A 16883-nucleotide genomic window follows, 5' to 3' on the forward strand; every position below is an offset into this window, starting at 1 on the left:
TTCTTCCTGCCTCATAGGAGTGGCAGCATTTTGGTTATATGTGGCTTCCCCAATGGCTCAGTGGTAAAGAATCCACCTGCAATGCAGGAGACATAGGAAACTCGGGTTTGAGCCCTGGGTCAGGAAGATCCCCTGGAGGAAGGCATGGCAACCCACTCCAATATTCCTTACCTGGGAAATCTCATGAACAGAGAAGCCTGGCAGGGGACAGTCCATGGGATCACAAAAGAGTCAGATACGAATAAAGTGACTGAGCACATGCACTAATCTTGCCAAAAATTCAGGCCTATGCATGTAAAATGTACAATTATGGCATCAGTAGGGTCTACATGCATGCCTTAAATCAGGCTTTCTCAACCTCAGCAACACTGACATTCTGGGCTGGATAATTTGCTTTGGGGAAAGTGAAAGTGAAGTCACTCAGTCGTGACCGATTCTTTGCAACCCCATGGACTGCAGCCTACCAGGCTTTGGGGAAATTATCCTATAAATAGAAGGGGGTCCAGGAGCATCCCTAGCCTCTACCCATTATATGCCAACAGCATTTCCCAGTCATGAAAACCATTTCTCTAGACATTGCAACTACCCCCTGAGCACGCCTCTGGCGGAGGAACACTGCCTTAACCCAGATGTAAGAAAAGTTTCAAGTGTGTCTACTGTGATGAAGCTTCTGATCATGGCTGACAGACAGAAACATGTAGACATATATAGACATACTTGGTGCTTTCATTTACAAAGCACTTAGTATGGGCCAGGGAGTATTTGGATTAATTTATCTGATCCTCTCAACAACCCCTTGAAGTAGTACTACCACTGTTCCCACCGTGTAGATGAAAAATGAGACTAGAGAGATAAAATAAACTTTCAAGTATCAGTCACAGAGCAATGCATGCACATGTGTGCGCAACTGTGTTTAACTCTTTGCGACCCCATGGACTGTAGCCCGCCAGGCTCCTCTGTCCATGGGATTTCCCAGGCAAGAATACTGGAGCAGGTAACCATTTCCTTCTTCAGGGACTCTTCCCAACCCAGGGATCAAACCCACATTCCTTGAGTCTCCAGCACTGGCAGGCAAATTCTTTACCAGTAGCACCGTCGGCAAAGCAACTGAGTAATAACCAAGTAGTTAATATAGAATTACAGATGGCTTTAGTGCCTATTGAAAGTTTAGGATGTTTTGTGTCTGCCCTTTATTATGATAAGGAATAAGGGCAGTTGCTAAATGTGTCAACTTAGAAGCAAAAACTTTTTATTATCGTACTCTCTGTTCAAGCAGCTGAACAAATTTAATTAAAGGGATCATGAGATTACAAGGCGAATTGTTAAAAATATTATCTCATTTGTCACAATGCCCTTGTGTAAATGATATTTCTTGAAGCTGCAATCAGCAAAATAAATTTATAGAAACATACTAGATGCTAATACTGCTCATAACACTCATCATAACACTAATTTCATGTTCAGGGCTTATCACTTAGCAACTTTTTTCTAATTGCTGGACTTTTAGAAGAAATAAATATAATAAATGAGAACATAAAAGATAAAATTAAATTTTAAATACATAAATTATGTATTTTTGTGCTTTATATATTGAGTCTGTACTTTAAGATTTTGCTTGATAAAAATGGATTTGTTTAAAAACAAACACAGAAAATGAAAATCATTGCTGTTTTTCAATCCATTATTTTACAATAAGAAAATACAGTCTCAGAGAATGATACGACCTTTTTAAAGTCATACAGCTCATTCATGATAGAATCAGAGCTCAACTCTCCAGATTACAAATCAGGGCTGTTGGAGTGACCCAAGTTCCCTTGTAACCATATGTAAGAACGTATGATCTGTTTGGGTATCTGGGATTTTTTTTTCTTTTGACTACTTGATGCACTTGGTGTGAGAAGAAAATAAATTGCCTGCTGAAGTCATAAGGAAAGCCAAGATTTCATTAAATCATAGCTAGTAACAGTGAAGCATATTATATTCAAATAGAAGGTTTCAAACATTAGCTAAATATTTTCAGATCTTGTTCTTTCATAAGGTAAACCACTTAATTGGTCTTAAGTCGTTATATATTTAGTGTTTAGCAATGTCTTAACCATCTTATATTTCTCATTATATTTCATTACATTTTTTATCCACATCTGAGCTAATCCTAAGTCATACTTCAGGATCTATGTCCCCAGACCAGGGCCACGCAAGTCCCTGTGAAGCTACTGCGATTATAGACATAGTAACAAAGGGAAACAAAAGTGTCTCTGGAGCAAGGTCAAGGGTAATAGCAATAAGCAATGCCACAGACCTTTAAAATAAATAAATACGGCTCTTCTCTGTGAACCAAACTATTCCAAGCCACACACAATGAGCAAGCGTGGCTACCTGCAGTCATCACTTAACAGAGCGGATCTCTCCCTTGTCAAAAGCAGGAAGAGCCAGTCCTGAAAAACCAACCAGGCCTCAAGCCAGGAGTAAATGGGAAAGAAAACTGCATTGTGAATTCATGCTATTAACATATCCAAAAAAAAATAAGTTGTACAAACAGTGGTGAAGTGACCTGTATGTAGGAACAGCTTGAGGTGACTTGAGACCAGAAAAAAGAAAAACTAATGACTGGATAATAGATTTCCAACACTTTCCAGGGAAGTCGGTGCCCACCTGCCCCAAATGACATCTCCTCTTGACGGTCCCACCTGTCATTTTAAATGACCATACTGACACTCTGGTTCTGTAATGGTTTTTTTTGTCTTCATGGAACACCCAACCAGAGTCTGAAGAACTCCACCAAATGAAGATTGTGATTCCTCTCCTGGAAAACCCACCTGTTTTGTCATGTGACTCCACAGCTCCTGCCATTAAGAGGTGGAGATTCTCCTGCCCTTTGAATCTGGGCTGCACTTGTGGTTGGCTTTGGTCACTGGAAGGTGGTGGAAGTGATGCTGGGCTGGTTCTGAGTCCAGCCCCCTGAGACCGGAAGCACTGCTGCTCTCTCCTTTGGAACCCAGTCCAGCTGCCACATGGGCAAGCTCGGGCAAACCCACTGAAGGATGGAAGACCCTGGGGAACAGAAAGAGGCCATCCTGGCTGGAGCCATCTGAGACCAGCCATGCCATGGCAACCTGGCAAGGTCCTGCAACCAATGAGTCAGGCCAGGAGAGACCAGAAGAAGCACCCTGGTCAAAGACGCCCAAACTCATGAGCTAAGTGAATGGCTATTGTGTTGAGCTGCTAAATTGCAGACAGGCTGTTACTTAACTTTATGCAAGACTCTGGTTCCTAGACTTGGCCCTACCAGCCGAGTTCCTGGTCAACACCAAGGTGCTCACACTGTTGGAGGCTCCCTTTTGCTTTCTTTCCATGGATCATCTTTTCCATCCAGCCTCTTGACAGCACTATAGAGTTGGTTGTGAATTTGCAAATCTTTTTTAAAGTGAAGTAGCATCAGTTCAGTTCAGTTCACTTCAGTCACTCAGTCGTGTCCAACTCTTTGCGACCCCATGAATCCCAGCACACCAGGTCTCCCTGTCCATCACCAACTCCCAGAATTCACTCAGATTCATATCCATTGAGTCAGTGATGCCATCCAGCCATCTCATCCTCTGTCGTCCCCTTCTCCTCCTGCCCCCAATCCCTCCCAGCATCAGAGTCTTTTCCAATGAGTCAACTCTTTGCATGAGGTGGCCAAAGTATTGGAGTTTCAGCTTTAGCATCATTTCTTCCAAAGAAATCCCAGGGCTGATCTCCTTCAGAATGGACTGGTTGGATCTCCTTGCAGTCCAAGGGACTCTCAAGAGTCTTCTCTAATACTATAGTTCAAAAGCATCAATTCTTCGGCGCTCAGCCTTCTTCACAGTCCAACTCTCACATCCATACATGACCACTGGAAAAACCATAGCCTTGACTAGACGGACCTTTGTTGGCAAAGTAATGTCTCTGCTTTTCAATATGCTATCTGCTGCTGCTGCTAAGTCGCTTCAGTCATGTCCGACTCTGTGTGACCCCATAGACAGCAGCCCAGCAGGCTCCCCTGTCCCTGGGATTCTCCAGGCAAGAATACTGGAGTGGGTTGCCATTTCCTTCTCCAATGCATGAAGGTGAAAAGTGAAAGTGAAGTCACTCAGTCCTGTCCGACTCTGAGCAACCCCATGGACTGCAGCCTACCGGGCTCCTCCGTCCATGGGATTTTCCAGGCAAGAGTACTGGAGTGGGGTGCCATCGCCTTCTCCGAATACGCTATCTAGGTTGGTCATAACTTTTCTTCTAAGGAGTAGGCGTCTTTTAATTTCATGGCTGCAGTCACCATCTACAGTGATTTGGGAGCCCAAAAAAATAAAGTCTGACACTGTTTCCACTGTTTCCCCATCTATTTCCCATGAAGTGATGGGACCAGATGCCATGATCTTCGTTTTATGAATGCTGAGTTTTAAGCCAACTTTTTCACTCTCCTCTTTCACCTTCATCAAGAGGCTTTTTAGTTCCTCTTTACTTTCTGCCATAAGGGTGGTATTATCTGCATATCTGAGGTTATTGATACTTCTTCCGGCAATCTTGATTCCAGCTTGTGCTTCTTCCAGCCCAGCATTTCTCATGATGTACTCTGCATATAAGTTAAATAAGCAGGGTGACAATATACAGCCTTGACGTACTCCTTTTCCTATTTGGAACCAGTCTGTTGTTCCATGTCCAATTCTAACTGTTGCTTCCTGAACTGCATACAAATTTCTCAAAAGGCAGGTCAGGTGGCCTGTATGCCCATCTCTTTCAGAATTTTCCACAGTTTATTGTGATCCACACAGTCAAAGGCTTTGGCATAGTCAATAAAGCAGAAATAGATGTTTTTCTGGAACTCTCTTGCTTTTTTGATGATCCAGCAGATGTTGGCAATTTGATCTCTGGTTCCTCTGCCTTTTCTAAAACCAGCTTGAACATCTGGAAGTTCGTGGTTCATGTACTGCTGAAGCCTGGCTTGGAGAATTTTGAGCATTACTTTACTAGCGTGTGAAATTAGTGCAATTGTGCGGTAGTTTGAGCATTCTTTGGCATTGCCTTTCTTTGGGATTGGAATGAAAACTGACCTTTTCCAGACCTGTGGCCACTGCTGAGTTTTCCAAATTTGCTGGCATATTGAGTGCAGCGCTTTCACAGCATCATCTTTCAGGATTTGAAATAGCTCAACTGGAATTCCATCACCTCCATTAGCTTTGTTCGTAGTGATGCTGCTTAAGGCCCACTTGACTTCAGATTCCAGGATGTCTGGCTCTAGGTCAGTGATCACACCATCATGATTATCTGGGTCGTGAAGATCTTTTTTGTACACAACCTCTGAAAACATGACTTCCAGAATAGATATAACTCATGAAATATCTTTCTTATCATCTACCACAGAATGCTCTGTGGATGATACTGTACAAAGATAAAGACATTAAAAAGGAAATATTATCTCTTCCTGAACACTGCCCACCCCCCACCACCCCGCCCAGCAATCTGAAACAGAGTTTCAGAGTCGAAGAGGCAAGACTAAGACACAGTCAATAATACAAGTATCAACCTGGGTCTTAAGACTCGGCGGAGGTGACAGCACAATGAGCAGAATTGGGGCAGGGACGGTAGGGGCAGGTATTACAGCAAGGAGGCTCAATATTGCTAGAGATTCTCTACAAAGATACAGAACCACTGGGGGTCAGAGGTGCATTAAACTAGTTTTCTTCTTTTTTCTTTTTTTTGTGAGGATCTCTGTTCCTCAACCAGGGATCAAACCTGTGCCCCCTGCAGTGGAAGCTCAGATTCCTAACTGCTGGACCACCAGGGAATTTCCTAGTTATTTTAGTTTTAATAATATTATTCTTTTTAGAACTTCCCCCCTCCCTTTTATCTAACAGGAGAAGTATACATGGAACTCCATGGTTCAAATGACCAGACTCATGGAACATGAGTGAAGGCAGGTAAATGGAAATGATGGGATGTGTCTATGAGCTGGTGAAGACTCAGCATTTTTCTTAAGAGTAGAGGGGATACAGTTGCTCAGTAGAAAGGAGCCAGGCTTGGGCACAACCTGACGTCAGAAGTGTTGGAAGGGTCCATTAACGCCTTGGCAGTCTGGAAGGGGGATGCTCCTGGGGTGGCGAGAGGCATCAGGGAGGGAGCTGGAGGGGCAAGCTGATTACGTGTGAGGGTGACGACCCCCGGGGAGGCTGCCCTCCAAGGGACGGGTGTGGGTGTATTTTGAAGACGCAAAAAATTTAACCAGATTAGTGGCTGAATTAGCATGCATTAAAAAGGATGCCATGGTTTGAAGCCAAGGAAAATAAACAGTAAAGCAGACGGAGGTCAAAAGACACTTCGCTCAACTGAGAAAAAAAAAAATTAGGTAATAGCTCATTAAGTGCTCAGGAGCCAAGCTTTGCCGTTAGGCAGTTTGCTCTATCCCTTGCCCCTGAAACTTTCTAAGCCTCAGCTTCCTCATCTATAAAATAGGTTTAACATTAATTGGGCTATTGGGAGGGTTAACTGAGAAATTACATCGAGTTGTTGGCACAGTGCCTGGCTTACTGCAAACCCATCTGATCAGTAATAAGGCTCAGGATGATAATAGTAGAAGCAGCAACAGGAGTAACAACAGTAGTGAGGAGAAGAAACGTGACTTCTGAAGGAAGGCAGAAAATGACCTGGATTCAGTTTTGCAGAAATACAGACTTTGATCAACTTTCCCAAGTCTATCAAGATACCAAATTACTCTGTGGACAATTCTAAGATGAGGTAAACCTTATGCAGCACAGTGAGGAAAGAAACGTCTGGATTCCAGTGGCAGCGCCTCTATGCTGCTGACTTGCCGTCTTGATTTCCCCAAGTACATGCTTGTTACAAGATAACTGTATTTGAAGGTATACTGCAACTGGCCTTACCATCACTGCTCTATTTGCACTAAACAACGCGTGAGAAGCCTAAAAGCCTTAGCACAATTTCTGACGTATGAGATTCTGAGAACGGCTCCCTTGCTGGGGCCTCTGACTCTACAACAAGGACAGAGGACAGAGCCAACTTCCGGTTCTACCACTTCTTAGTGATTTGGCAGAGGGGATGCTGGAGCCTGACTGCCTGGATTGGAACCCCAGTCGCAGCTCTCATTAGCTGTGTAAACATGACCCAGTGTCTTAGCCCCTGTTTCTCAGTTTTCATCTGTACAATGGGAACACTAATAGTGCCTTCCTCTAGGGTTGTTAGAAGTTCAAGTGGGTTCAGTGGCTTGGAGCAGGCGCTGTGCTAACTAACTAGCATCACTGACTCAATGGACATGAGTTTGAGCAAACTCCAGAAGACAGAGGAGGACAGAAGAGCCTGGCGGGGTCGCAAAGAGTCGGATGTGACTTAGCAACTGAACAGCAACAATAACAAGGCACTAAGCAACTGACTCTTCAGGAAAAACCTTAAACAATTAATCAGTGTCACAAATCCTCCATCCCTGGAAGCCTGAGCACGTGAGTGTGTGACTCCAGGCCCCATTTTCTTGTAACAACCACCTGTTCCCTTTTGTGACTCAGATCAGCCCTTGTCTCGTGGAGTTGCAAGTCACTGAAAAACAGGAAAGAGCCACACACTCTCTCTCACATGAATCACCCAGTTCGGTAAAATCCAGGATTTCAACACGGAGGGAGGCCCCTTAAAGTGGCTTCTGACACGAGGAATTTTAGTCACATGATCAGTTGAGTGCTCATCGTGAGAAAAGCCAGGCAGGGTTAAGAAAGGCCACACTGAAGATACAAAGGAAGGCTGCCCAAAACAAACCTTTCTGGAAGGCATACTTAGGCATAGGGAGAGCTCCGGCTAACGGCAGTGAAACCTGAGGTCATGAATGGCAGAAAACTGACTTTTCTTTGGAAGAAAGATGCTAAGATGTTTGACAGCGAATCAGAGTCAGCAGGTAATAAGGATGCCTCGTTTACCAGGCATCTCCTGGCTCCCGCCTTCTTCGGCAGCACAAACAAAGGTATCACTGGATAAGGAGCTGCCCTTTACAGACAAACCGTATTGTAACTACAGATGCATAAAATTCTGGGAAATAGATGGAGGTGGCACAGCAAAGGCCCACGGGAACCCACAAGATACAACACAAACATTCACCAGCTCCCCGTTGTTGATTCAAGAAAACCTTGGCCATTTTACCGCTGAGCTCCTAACACATTTGAAACAATTCAGCTTGGACTCATTTGCAAGTCATTGCTTTCTGAAATCCACCTCTCATGGTTAAGATGTTTTCAGCCTCAATTTTATGAAATTAATAGAATGCGGGAGACAGAACATTTCTTTGGCCAGTTTCCAAACTAAAAATAGTTGAAATGACTTGTATCTTTTTATTTTCAAAAAACCCAGTACAAGAAGATTAAAAAGATATTCCCAGCCAACAACTGAGGTGCCAAGTTTCTGTCAACTGCTTGGTTCTAATTTGGAGAGTTAGATTTACATGTGATATCTTGAAAAGTGTGGTTTTTCAGAAACAGAAGTGATGTAAGGCCACAGCAGGCAACTTTTAATCAGGCGTCTAATGACGATCCTCCCAGTTCCTAGATGTTACAGATGAGTCTCAAGATTTTCTAATTCTAGCAGAACATCCAGATGCTTGTTTTAATTCTCCTGTCATGTGGCCCCACAAGGGGAAAAATGGGGCTCAATCACCATGACTCAGCCAGGCCTCCAGTTCAGGTCAACCTTGACCCAACCCACAGCACCAGGCCCTTTTCATGGTCTGGGACAGAGAGTGAGCGAAGAGAGCTGTACTGAAAAGAACTACAACTGTACTGGAAACAAACCAACAAGCCAGGTAGCAAGCGCAGCTGCCACATCAGTGGTCCCTAGGCCTTGCTGCATTTTTAGAATCATCTGAGGATTTTAAAGAAAACACCGATGTTTAGGTCCTGTCCGAGACCAACTAAATCATAATTTCTGTCAGTGGGGCTGGACCCCGGTGTGTAAGAAACAAAAGCTTCCCAGGTGAGTCTAATGTCAGTTAAGGTGAGCACTGCTGCTAGACTAAGGAGAGATGGCACAGCAACTGTAGGGATTTAACCTCCTCTCCCTTGCAAAGCCCCAGTCATGCAGCTACTGAAGCCCTCGCCCTGACATGAGACAGTCTGCCTGTCTTCTGGATTCCCAGAGAGATCTGGGCAAACATGCAGGCTGCAGCCCCCGAAGGCTTGTCTCCTAGGCTGAAACGCAGAGCAGAGTTTTCAAAAGTATCTTTGCCATCATCCCAGAAAGCCATCAGCAAGGGCTGCCCCATCTTCTCCTCTGAGGCAGTTACAGTGCTGAGCCTGGGAAGCCTTGGTCCTAGCAAACATTAATTGCAAAGGACTAAGGAATGTTAAGTGTGGGCTCAGGCGGGAGAAGACTGGATGGTTTGGGGAAGGGGTTTGATTTCACAATCACAGACGCTGGGAAACCTCAAAATGGGGATCGGGATGGGTGGCCTTCGAGTCCCCTTAAAACAGCATCCCCCCAGCGATTTTTAATACTGCTGTACATGTTTAGTTGCACAGCGAGTCTGTGGTTCCATGGACTGTAGCCTGCCAGGCTCCTTTGTCCGTGGAATTCTCTACGCAAGAATACAGAAGTGGGTTGCCACTTCCTACTCCAAGGGGATCTTCCCAAACCAGGGATCAAAACCACTCTCTTGCATCACCTGCACTGGCAGGCATATTCTTTACCCCTAGCGACACCTCGGAAGCCCTTTAATCCTCCTGGGTTCCCTTAAAGTCATTTGTGTGTTGAAGGAGCAAGAAAGACTCCCCTTAATCACCAAGCAAGAAAGAATCAAGTGTTTTCCATCTCGCTTTTGAAAACAAGAAGATACGGACACGCTTGAATTTGTCACTGTGCTCCCGTTCTGCAGTGACGTGGCTGGCAGAGGCTCCCAGCCCCGGTGTCCACAAACAGCTGCACCCTAGGGTCCCAGAAGGTGCACGCACAGAGCCTGGCTCAAAAATTCAAGACGAGAACAATGGCACCGTTATGAGGCTGGGGGACAAGGCCCGATGCTAACCCGACATCTGATAAGGGAAAGAGCCAGAAGCTCAGCCACAGCTCCCTGGGGTCTGGCCCTTTGGTCCTGGGATCACAGCCACGGACACAGCCAGGTGGAGTATCCCGGCGAGAACCGCTATCAATTATAGGACTCTGATCAACCAGAGAGCAAGTGGAAGAAAAAAAATAATAATCGTCCCCTCTCCCCCGAAAATGTATTCTTTTCCTTTTCACGTCTCTTCTCCTCCCGTGGGCTGCGCTGCACTGTCACCAAGTTTACATTTACATCCAAATATGCACACACACAAAAAAATTACCGATGCATCTCACTCCCCGGCGACTTTGTAACAGGTTGCTAGGTAACAGTGCACACAAGTCAGGTTTCAGGACCTCTAGTAAGCCACCATAAAATAGCTGCACGGGCCTTTTGCATAAACAGCGTGCATTTGTTATCTGTTTTCTTATGCCCGTTGATCAGTCAGTAAATACTGCGACTGCCAAACCCGTAAACAAGTCCCCGTTAATAGCCGACTGAGAAAACAGATCACAGGAGAAGGCCTGGGTGCATGGTTTTCCACCCCAACCTCCCGGCTGGCTTTTCCTCTTGTGTTTCTCCTGTTTGCAAGCCTGGCTTTCAGCAGTCACAGGTCTTACCTTACACTCCCTGAGATTGCGTCCCTAGCTAATTACAGATTGATGTGGGGCACTCATAGCTAAGCCCACCAGGAGTCGTGTATTAGCAAGCCTTCCTCCACCCTCTCTCACCTTCCTCAAGATTTAAAAACTTTCTGGAGTCCTGGAGTAAAGAAGGCACCTTCTTCCTACGAGCTACTCACCCCTCCGGTTTCCCCCTTGTCTGCTAAGTAAGGAAATGTCCCATTTAGCCATCCTAGGTGAATACGCCCACCACTGCATTCCTTCTCTTGAGGAAGCACTAGAAGAGCCCACAGAAGGAGCCCCTTTTGCTCTGACATTGGTGGGACATACTATCAAGAAAGAACCAGTGCTCTCCCAGAAGTGAAAACTGAAGGCTCTGCAGCAAAACGAAACCCAGAAGCCTACACTTTCCCCACATCTCCAAAGACGTTTATATATAAGATGCAGAGTCTTCAGGAGCACATGTTCCCTAGGCTGGGACGGGAGAGGAGAACGCAGGGGCAGGTCGCTGTTCGTTGCCGCGGTCCAGGCACCTGACTTCCTGCCACTTGGCCATCGGTGTAGGGTGTGCTCACCAGTCGCGTGGGGTGGGGCGCCTCCCTGCAACATTCCATCTCTGTTCTTTCCGCGACGCCTCACTTCCATCCCCTGCCCTTCCCTATTTCTTCCAACCAGCCCTGAGCACTCCTGAGGGGCACAGACCTGGGGTGATGGGAACATTCCAGAAGACCTGACTGACGCGTCACTGAGCAAAGGGATTTCAGAGTGAAGCAGAACCTCTAATTCACCTGGCGGTGACATTTAGTGAAATTTGACTCACAGTCCATTTAAAGGAAGGTGGTGACCAATTATTCTCCATTTAAAAGGGTATTGTCAATCTCCAAAGAGCTGAAATGGCATTTGGAAATCATCGTGGGGCCTGCCGTCTTCACTGAGAGACAGAACCAATTCTCTGCCGACCTTTCCCCACCCTCTACATCTCTTTTAAAATTTTAAATCAGACTTTAAAAAATATAATGAGGAGCTGCACAGGCCCACAACATGTTTTCTCATCACAAAAAAAGTCAGGAAAAACAGGGCTCCTTTGGCATCATGACACTCCCTATTTAATTCCACAACTTAAAGAAATGGGGGGGGGTGGAGAAAAAAACACTAAACGAAACATCATGTATAATTTGATGGTGAAAGTGGTATCAATTAGTAATACATTTTTATGACATACTACAACTTCTTTCTAAAAAGCATTGAGGCAGCTACAAAAGAATATTAACAATTTTTTAAAATTCCACTTTACATGAGGTTTCTAGTGTAGTTATGTTCATAGAGACAGAAAGTAGAATAATGATTACCAGGGCAGAGCAGAGGGAAGAATTCTTGGTTAATGGGTACGAGGCTTCAGTTTGGGGGGATGAAAAAGTTCTCAAGACAGATGGTAGTGATGGTTACACAAAAATGTAAGTGTACTTAATGCTAAGGCACTGTATACCTGAAAATGGTTAAAATGGCAAATTTCATGTATTTTTTTTGACCACAATGAAAAACTTTCCATTAGAAAAAACAAAACCTAAAGCTAATTTTACCATCTGCTCAAATTTTAAAACTCTAAAATTTTTCTAATAGTACTCTGTGCGTATGTCCTTTAGAATCTTTTACATCAAGGCAGTCGAGAACTTGAGTATACGCAAAGCAAGATGTCCCGTACAAGCCCTTTTAAAGAGCCCAGTGGAGAGACAAAGTTAAATACGGCTTAAGGTCAATGGAGAGACAAGTTAAACAGGGCTCAAGGTCACACAAAGAACTGTCACCAACCTGGCTTCCCATGCGACCTGTCCCCCACAGCAAGGACCCACAACAGGGGAAAACTAGAAAGAAATCAACAATCTCTGTTGTTTCATGACCCAAACCATAGCCATGCCTTCTTCCACAGGACTGTTAAAAAAAAGTCTCAAGGAGAAAATGTGTCAGGGTGCAGACAATTGTCATTTAGAGGAACCTTGACATCACCTAGTCCTACCAGCTCACTGTACAGCTACGAATACTGGTAGATAGAAAACGAGAGAGAGAGAGGGGACACCCCTCTTCAAGTACCTGACAGCTTCATGAGAAAATCAGACGCCATCTTAACAGAGATGTCCTGGCTGAACAACGCGGACGCACTGTTGGCCGCGAACTCGGAGGGCTCTCTCAGCTTTGTGTGGTTGGCTGGCCTGTCGGTAGCATTCAGAGGAAAGGAGGTTGGCAGGCCGTTATCTTCCTTGGGCTCCTCCTTCACCAGCAAAGGTGAGACGCCAGCCCCACCCTGGCTAGTCCTCTCTGGAGTGCTGGACTTCATCATGGTCCCCACTAGCTCTGTCCCTCCTCCTTCCCTTTGCTGCCCCAGGCAGGCACTGTCACTGAGGTGGGGAGGCCCCGTGGCCTCGGGGTCTGGGGTCTCCTCCTTCACCTTGGCTTCTGTCCTCAGGAAGTGCTGATGGCAACGCATGTGCAGCTTCAGGCTGAAGTGGCGGGAGGAAGTGAAAGGGCAGAGCTGGCACTGAAAGGTCTCTCCCCGGTCCTGGTGCTGATGAACCTGACGGAGAAGCAACAAGAGTGAGCTGGCTGCTGCGTGCCGACCGAGAACGCCCTGCTCTACCTCCACCCTTTGCATTTTTGCATCGCTTAGCTGCTCGGTCACGTCTGACTCTTTGCGACCCTGTGGACCGTGGCCCGCCAGGCTCCTCTGTCCGTGGGATTCTCCAGACAAGGATACTGGAACGGGGCTGCCATTCCCTTCCTGGCCCAGGGAACCATATCACCAGAGGAGCGCTTCATTGTGTGCCTCAGGTCATGAGGGTCATCCCTAAACACAGAGCGGGTCCACACAGGTTAAGAGCCTGTTAGTAGATCCACATTCAAGTCAACCGGGGACGCTGTCTGCCCACGGAGGCTGTCTAGGGTAGAATCCTCTTCATGTTCTAGTCATCTCATCTCCGCTGATGTCTTCAAAGAAAACTTTATAAACCCAGCACAACTGGAACTTACGTAATTACTAGTTGGGGGGTCAAAAGAGGTACCCTGTCAAGTAATTCCTCTCACAATATAATATGCTGCATGGACCCAATTATTACCACCCAGAGAAGTAGTTATGCTTTGCAAACATAATTTCCACTTCCAAAAATGCTTCTCTAGGTAATTAAGACTGTGGAAAATAATGCCTCCAGGGCATTCCCGTTTCGTAGAGAAATTGAGACCCTGGAGCACGTGGCCGGAGCAAAAGGACATATAAACAAAGCAGACGGGGAGGGACTTCCCTGGTGGTCAAGGGGTTAAGAATCCGCACTCCCACTGCAGGGGCATGTGTTCGATTTCTGGTCAGGGAACTAAGATCCCGTATGCTGTGCAATGTGGACAAAAATAATAAATAAAAACAACTCTCTAAGCTTCTAAGACACCCTTCCTTTCTGTATTCCTCAAGCTATCTATAGGCAGCTTCTAAAAAAAAAAAAAAAAAAAAAAAAGAAGGAGCAGAGGAGGAGGAAAACCAGAGGCTGATGCCCACCAAACAGTCTCAGCAAGATGAAACCAGAGGTGCCAAATATGGTTCTTTCTAGCAGGCTCTAGATAGGCACGTCTACAATGAAAGAATGCAGACTTGGAAACCCAGTTCCAGCCTTGCCTGCACAATACCTGTGAAAATGGGAAGAAACTTTTTTCTTTCCTTCCTGTCATGATCAAATTTAGGGCTTGAAAAAGTGAGGAAATCATTGCATTGGCCTGAGCCAGGCTTGGAGCTGGCAGGTGCTAGTAAGCTTGTAACTTCCCCATTCATCTCTGCCAATGTACTTGAGCACTGACCTGCTCCACCCTGCTATTTCAGGACTGGCCCTCCCTCGAGCAGGAACTGCCAATGGTGTAGATTTGGGCCAAAAGATTTGGGGAGCTGTGTGATTTTTGGAAAAACGAGGGAATGGAATTCAAACCCCGAGTCTAGGCAGGATTTGAACCTAGGTCGAATGAAGGTTAAAGGTTCCTTAATCCACTGGGCCACCTGGCCCCTCTGCGTGGGCTTCCTTTCTAAGAGAGCAAGTTTTACTACAGCTGTTTATGCATTCTGAGTGCAATCCAAAAGCATTATTCACCAGCCAAAACATACTTTTAAATAATGTTCAGTGACCAACAAAAGCAGAGAAATTAAAAGTTAATGGTGAGATCCCGTCGCTACAGCACCCCACTGTGGCTTTTTGAAAAAAACAACAGAAGAGACTCTGGGTCCCCCAAAGCATGAATTTCTCCAAAGAAATAACCAGATACACTTAAATTCAATTGCGGCAAAGCCTTGCTCATTAAAAGGCTTTCCGCCTGCCAGGTGGGGAGAGGCTGGAGGGTGGCACACACCCCTTGTTGCTGGCTGAGGACTGTCTCAGCTCTTTCACAACAAAAGGATTTCACTCTGGAGAGGATGGGTTCACTTGCTTTCTCCCTCATACAATCGGGAACATTCCCCACCCTCTCTTCGACCCGGCTCACGCGGGAGCTGGCACCTTGTGGGGCCTCCGGTCACAGCCCCAGGGAGCCCTGACAGGTGCCACCCATGGCTCGCCCTGGAGCCAGGTGGTAAAGGTCACTAGGCAGAAAGCTTCCGCCATCCCCGGGAGCAGGGTGGTGGGATAGATCCCGTTTCAGAAATGTCCTGACATCTATTGCCCCGGCAGAGGACAGGCGCTAATCCAAGAACGAAGCTCCGGAAGCAGCTTCTGGAAAAGAAGAAGGATGGGGTCCAGGTTCTAAAATCCAACACGGAGCCCTGGACTCAAAAGAGTCTGTGCCCAAGCCCCGTGCATGTCTCCTTTTCTATCCAAGCCTGGCTTGGCTATATTTAGTTGCGGGAAAACGAGTGAGTGTGGAAAAGAAAAACAGTGGATGTGGTGCTGACGGTCACACTTAGCGTTATATTTGGGCTAGACCTGCCGAGAGGGGCACGAGTTCGCATTTGGCCTCGGAGGGAAGGCTCGCCCCTGCTCTCCCGACAATAAAAGCCCCTTCTGGGATCATCTGTACTCTCTTTAGCCTGACATTGCCTTCGAAATCGCTCTCGGTCGGCTACGGTCAAGAAACACTTGACTAAAGCGTGTCATTCTTTCCAGGTCACGTAAAGATGGGCTGCCTGCTGGCCGCCCTACACAGAGAGCGCATGTCACCGCCGCAAGAAGTTTAAAGACTGCTGCATCACGGTGTCCATCTCCTCTGCAGCAGTCGGACAGTTTTGGGAAAAACATCTCCATCACTCGCCCTGCTCAGGGGACCAGGCAGGCCGGGAGGGGGCGAGCCCAGCAGTCACCGCCTTGCCTGGCACACCTGAGACTGGAAAACGTCGGCGCCCCGACCCCTGCCCGCGTCGGGCCGCTTCTTCACCCGTGTTCCTGTTCTCCGCCCTCCTCACCTTATCTTATGAATTCCGTATTGAATTCCTGTATGCTCACTCATCCAGGAAAGTTGTAAAAGACTTAATGGAAACCTAAGATAACCCCGAGGAAGCTGGAGGCATTTACAAGCTCCTTCCGAAGCAAGCCATAAAAATATTTGCATGATATATTAAGGAGAAAAGGCAGCCTTTCAGAAAATGTACAGTGCCTAGAACCCAATAAGTACTACAGTTGAACAAATCCCTTAGAATCCCATTGTTCCTTAAGTAAATCTTTATAATAAATACAGAAGGCTACAGATTAGCATGGTAATAATGGCTATTTCTACGTGATGGGATTAAGGGCCAATTTCAGATTCTTTTCATCAGTTTTTCTAAATTCTCTTTGTGTCACAAAGAGAGAAAAGCAATAAAATTTAGAGTCATTCTTTTATGCCGTGTCATCGATTTATTTCCAAATGTAAATGTGAATATATATTCAGATGGCTTTTGGATAGTAATTACTATAGTAGCCACATTTACTGAGGGCTCCTCCATGCTGGGCATCATATTAAGTGCTTTATATCCATTATTTCATTTAACCCTTAAAACAACTCCATGAGATATATCATACAATTACTATCTCCAAGAGCAGAAACAGAGGCTTGGAGAGGTTAAATGATTTACCCAAAGCTCCACAGCTACTCAGAGTCTAACTAAGGCTTTTTTGTTTTTGTTTTCCTGACCATGGGGTTTGAGATATTAACCTTTAGGCCATACTGCCCCTGCTTCTGAGGCAGGATTCATTCTAGGAAATCTGTTCCTACCATACATAGCC

At 45.9% G+C, this 16883-nt stretch overlaps 1 protein-coding gene across 6 annotated transcripts in view; it reads right to left on the reverse strand.

Annotated features, from left to right (window-relative positions):
- The window catches only part of ZNF827 (zinc finger protein 827), a 190338-nt gene that overhangs the window by 122496 nt on the left and 50959 nt on the right, over positions 1-16883 (reverse strand). For all 6 annotated transcript variants that reach the window (XM_027567456.1, XM_027567457.1, XM_027567461.1 and 3 more), the window contains exon 4: positions 12754-13234. In XM_027567456.1, coding sequence (XP_027423257.1) covers positions 12754-13234 — 481 coding nt within the window. The remainder of the gene's footprint in view (positions 1-12753; positions 13235-16883) is intronic.

The sequence above is a fragment of the Bos indicus x Bos taurus genome, chromosome 17 (genome assembly GCF_003369695.1).
Source record: "Bos indicus x Bos taurus breed Angus x Brahman F1 hybrid chromosome 17, Bos_hybrid_MaternalHap_v2.0, whole genome shotgun sequence".
In the NCBI taxonomy this organism is placed as follows: Eukaryota; Metazoa; Chordata; class Mammalia; order Artiodactyla; family Bovidae; genus Bos; species Bos indicus x Bos taurus.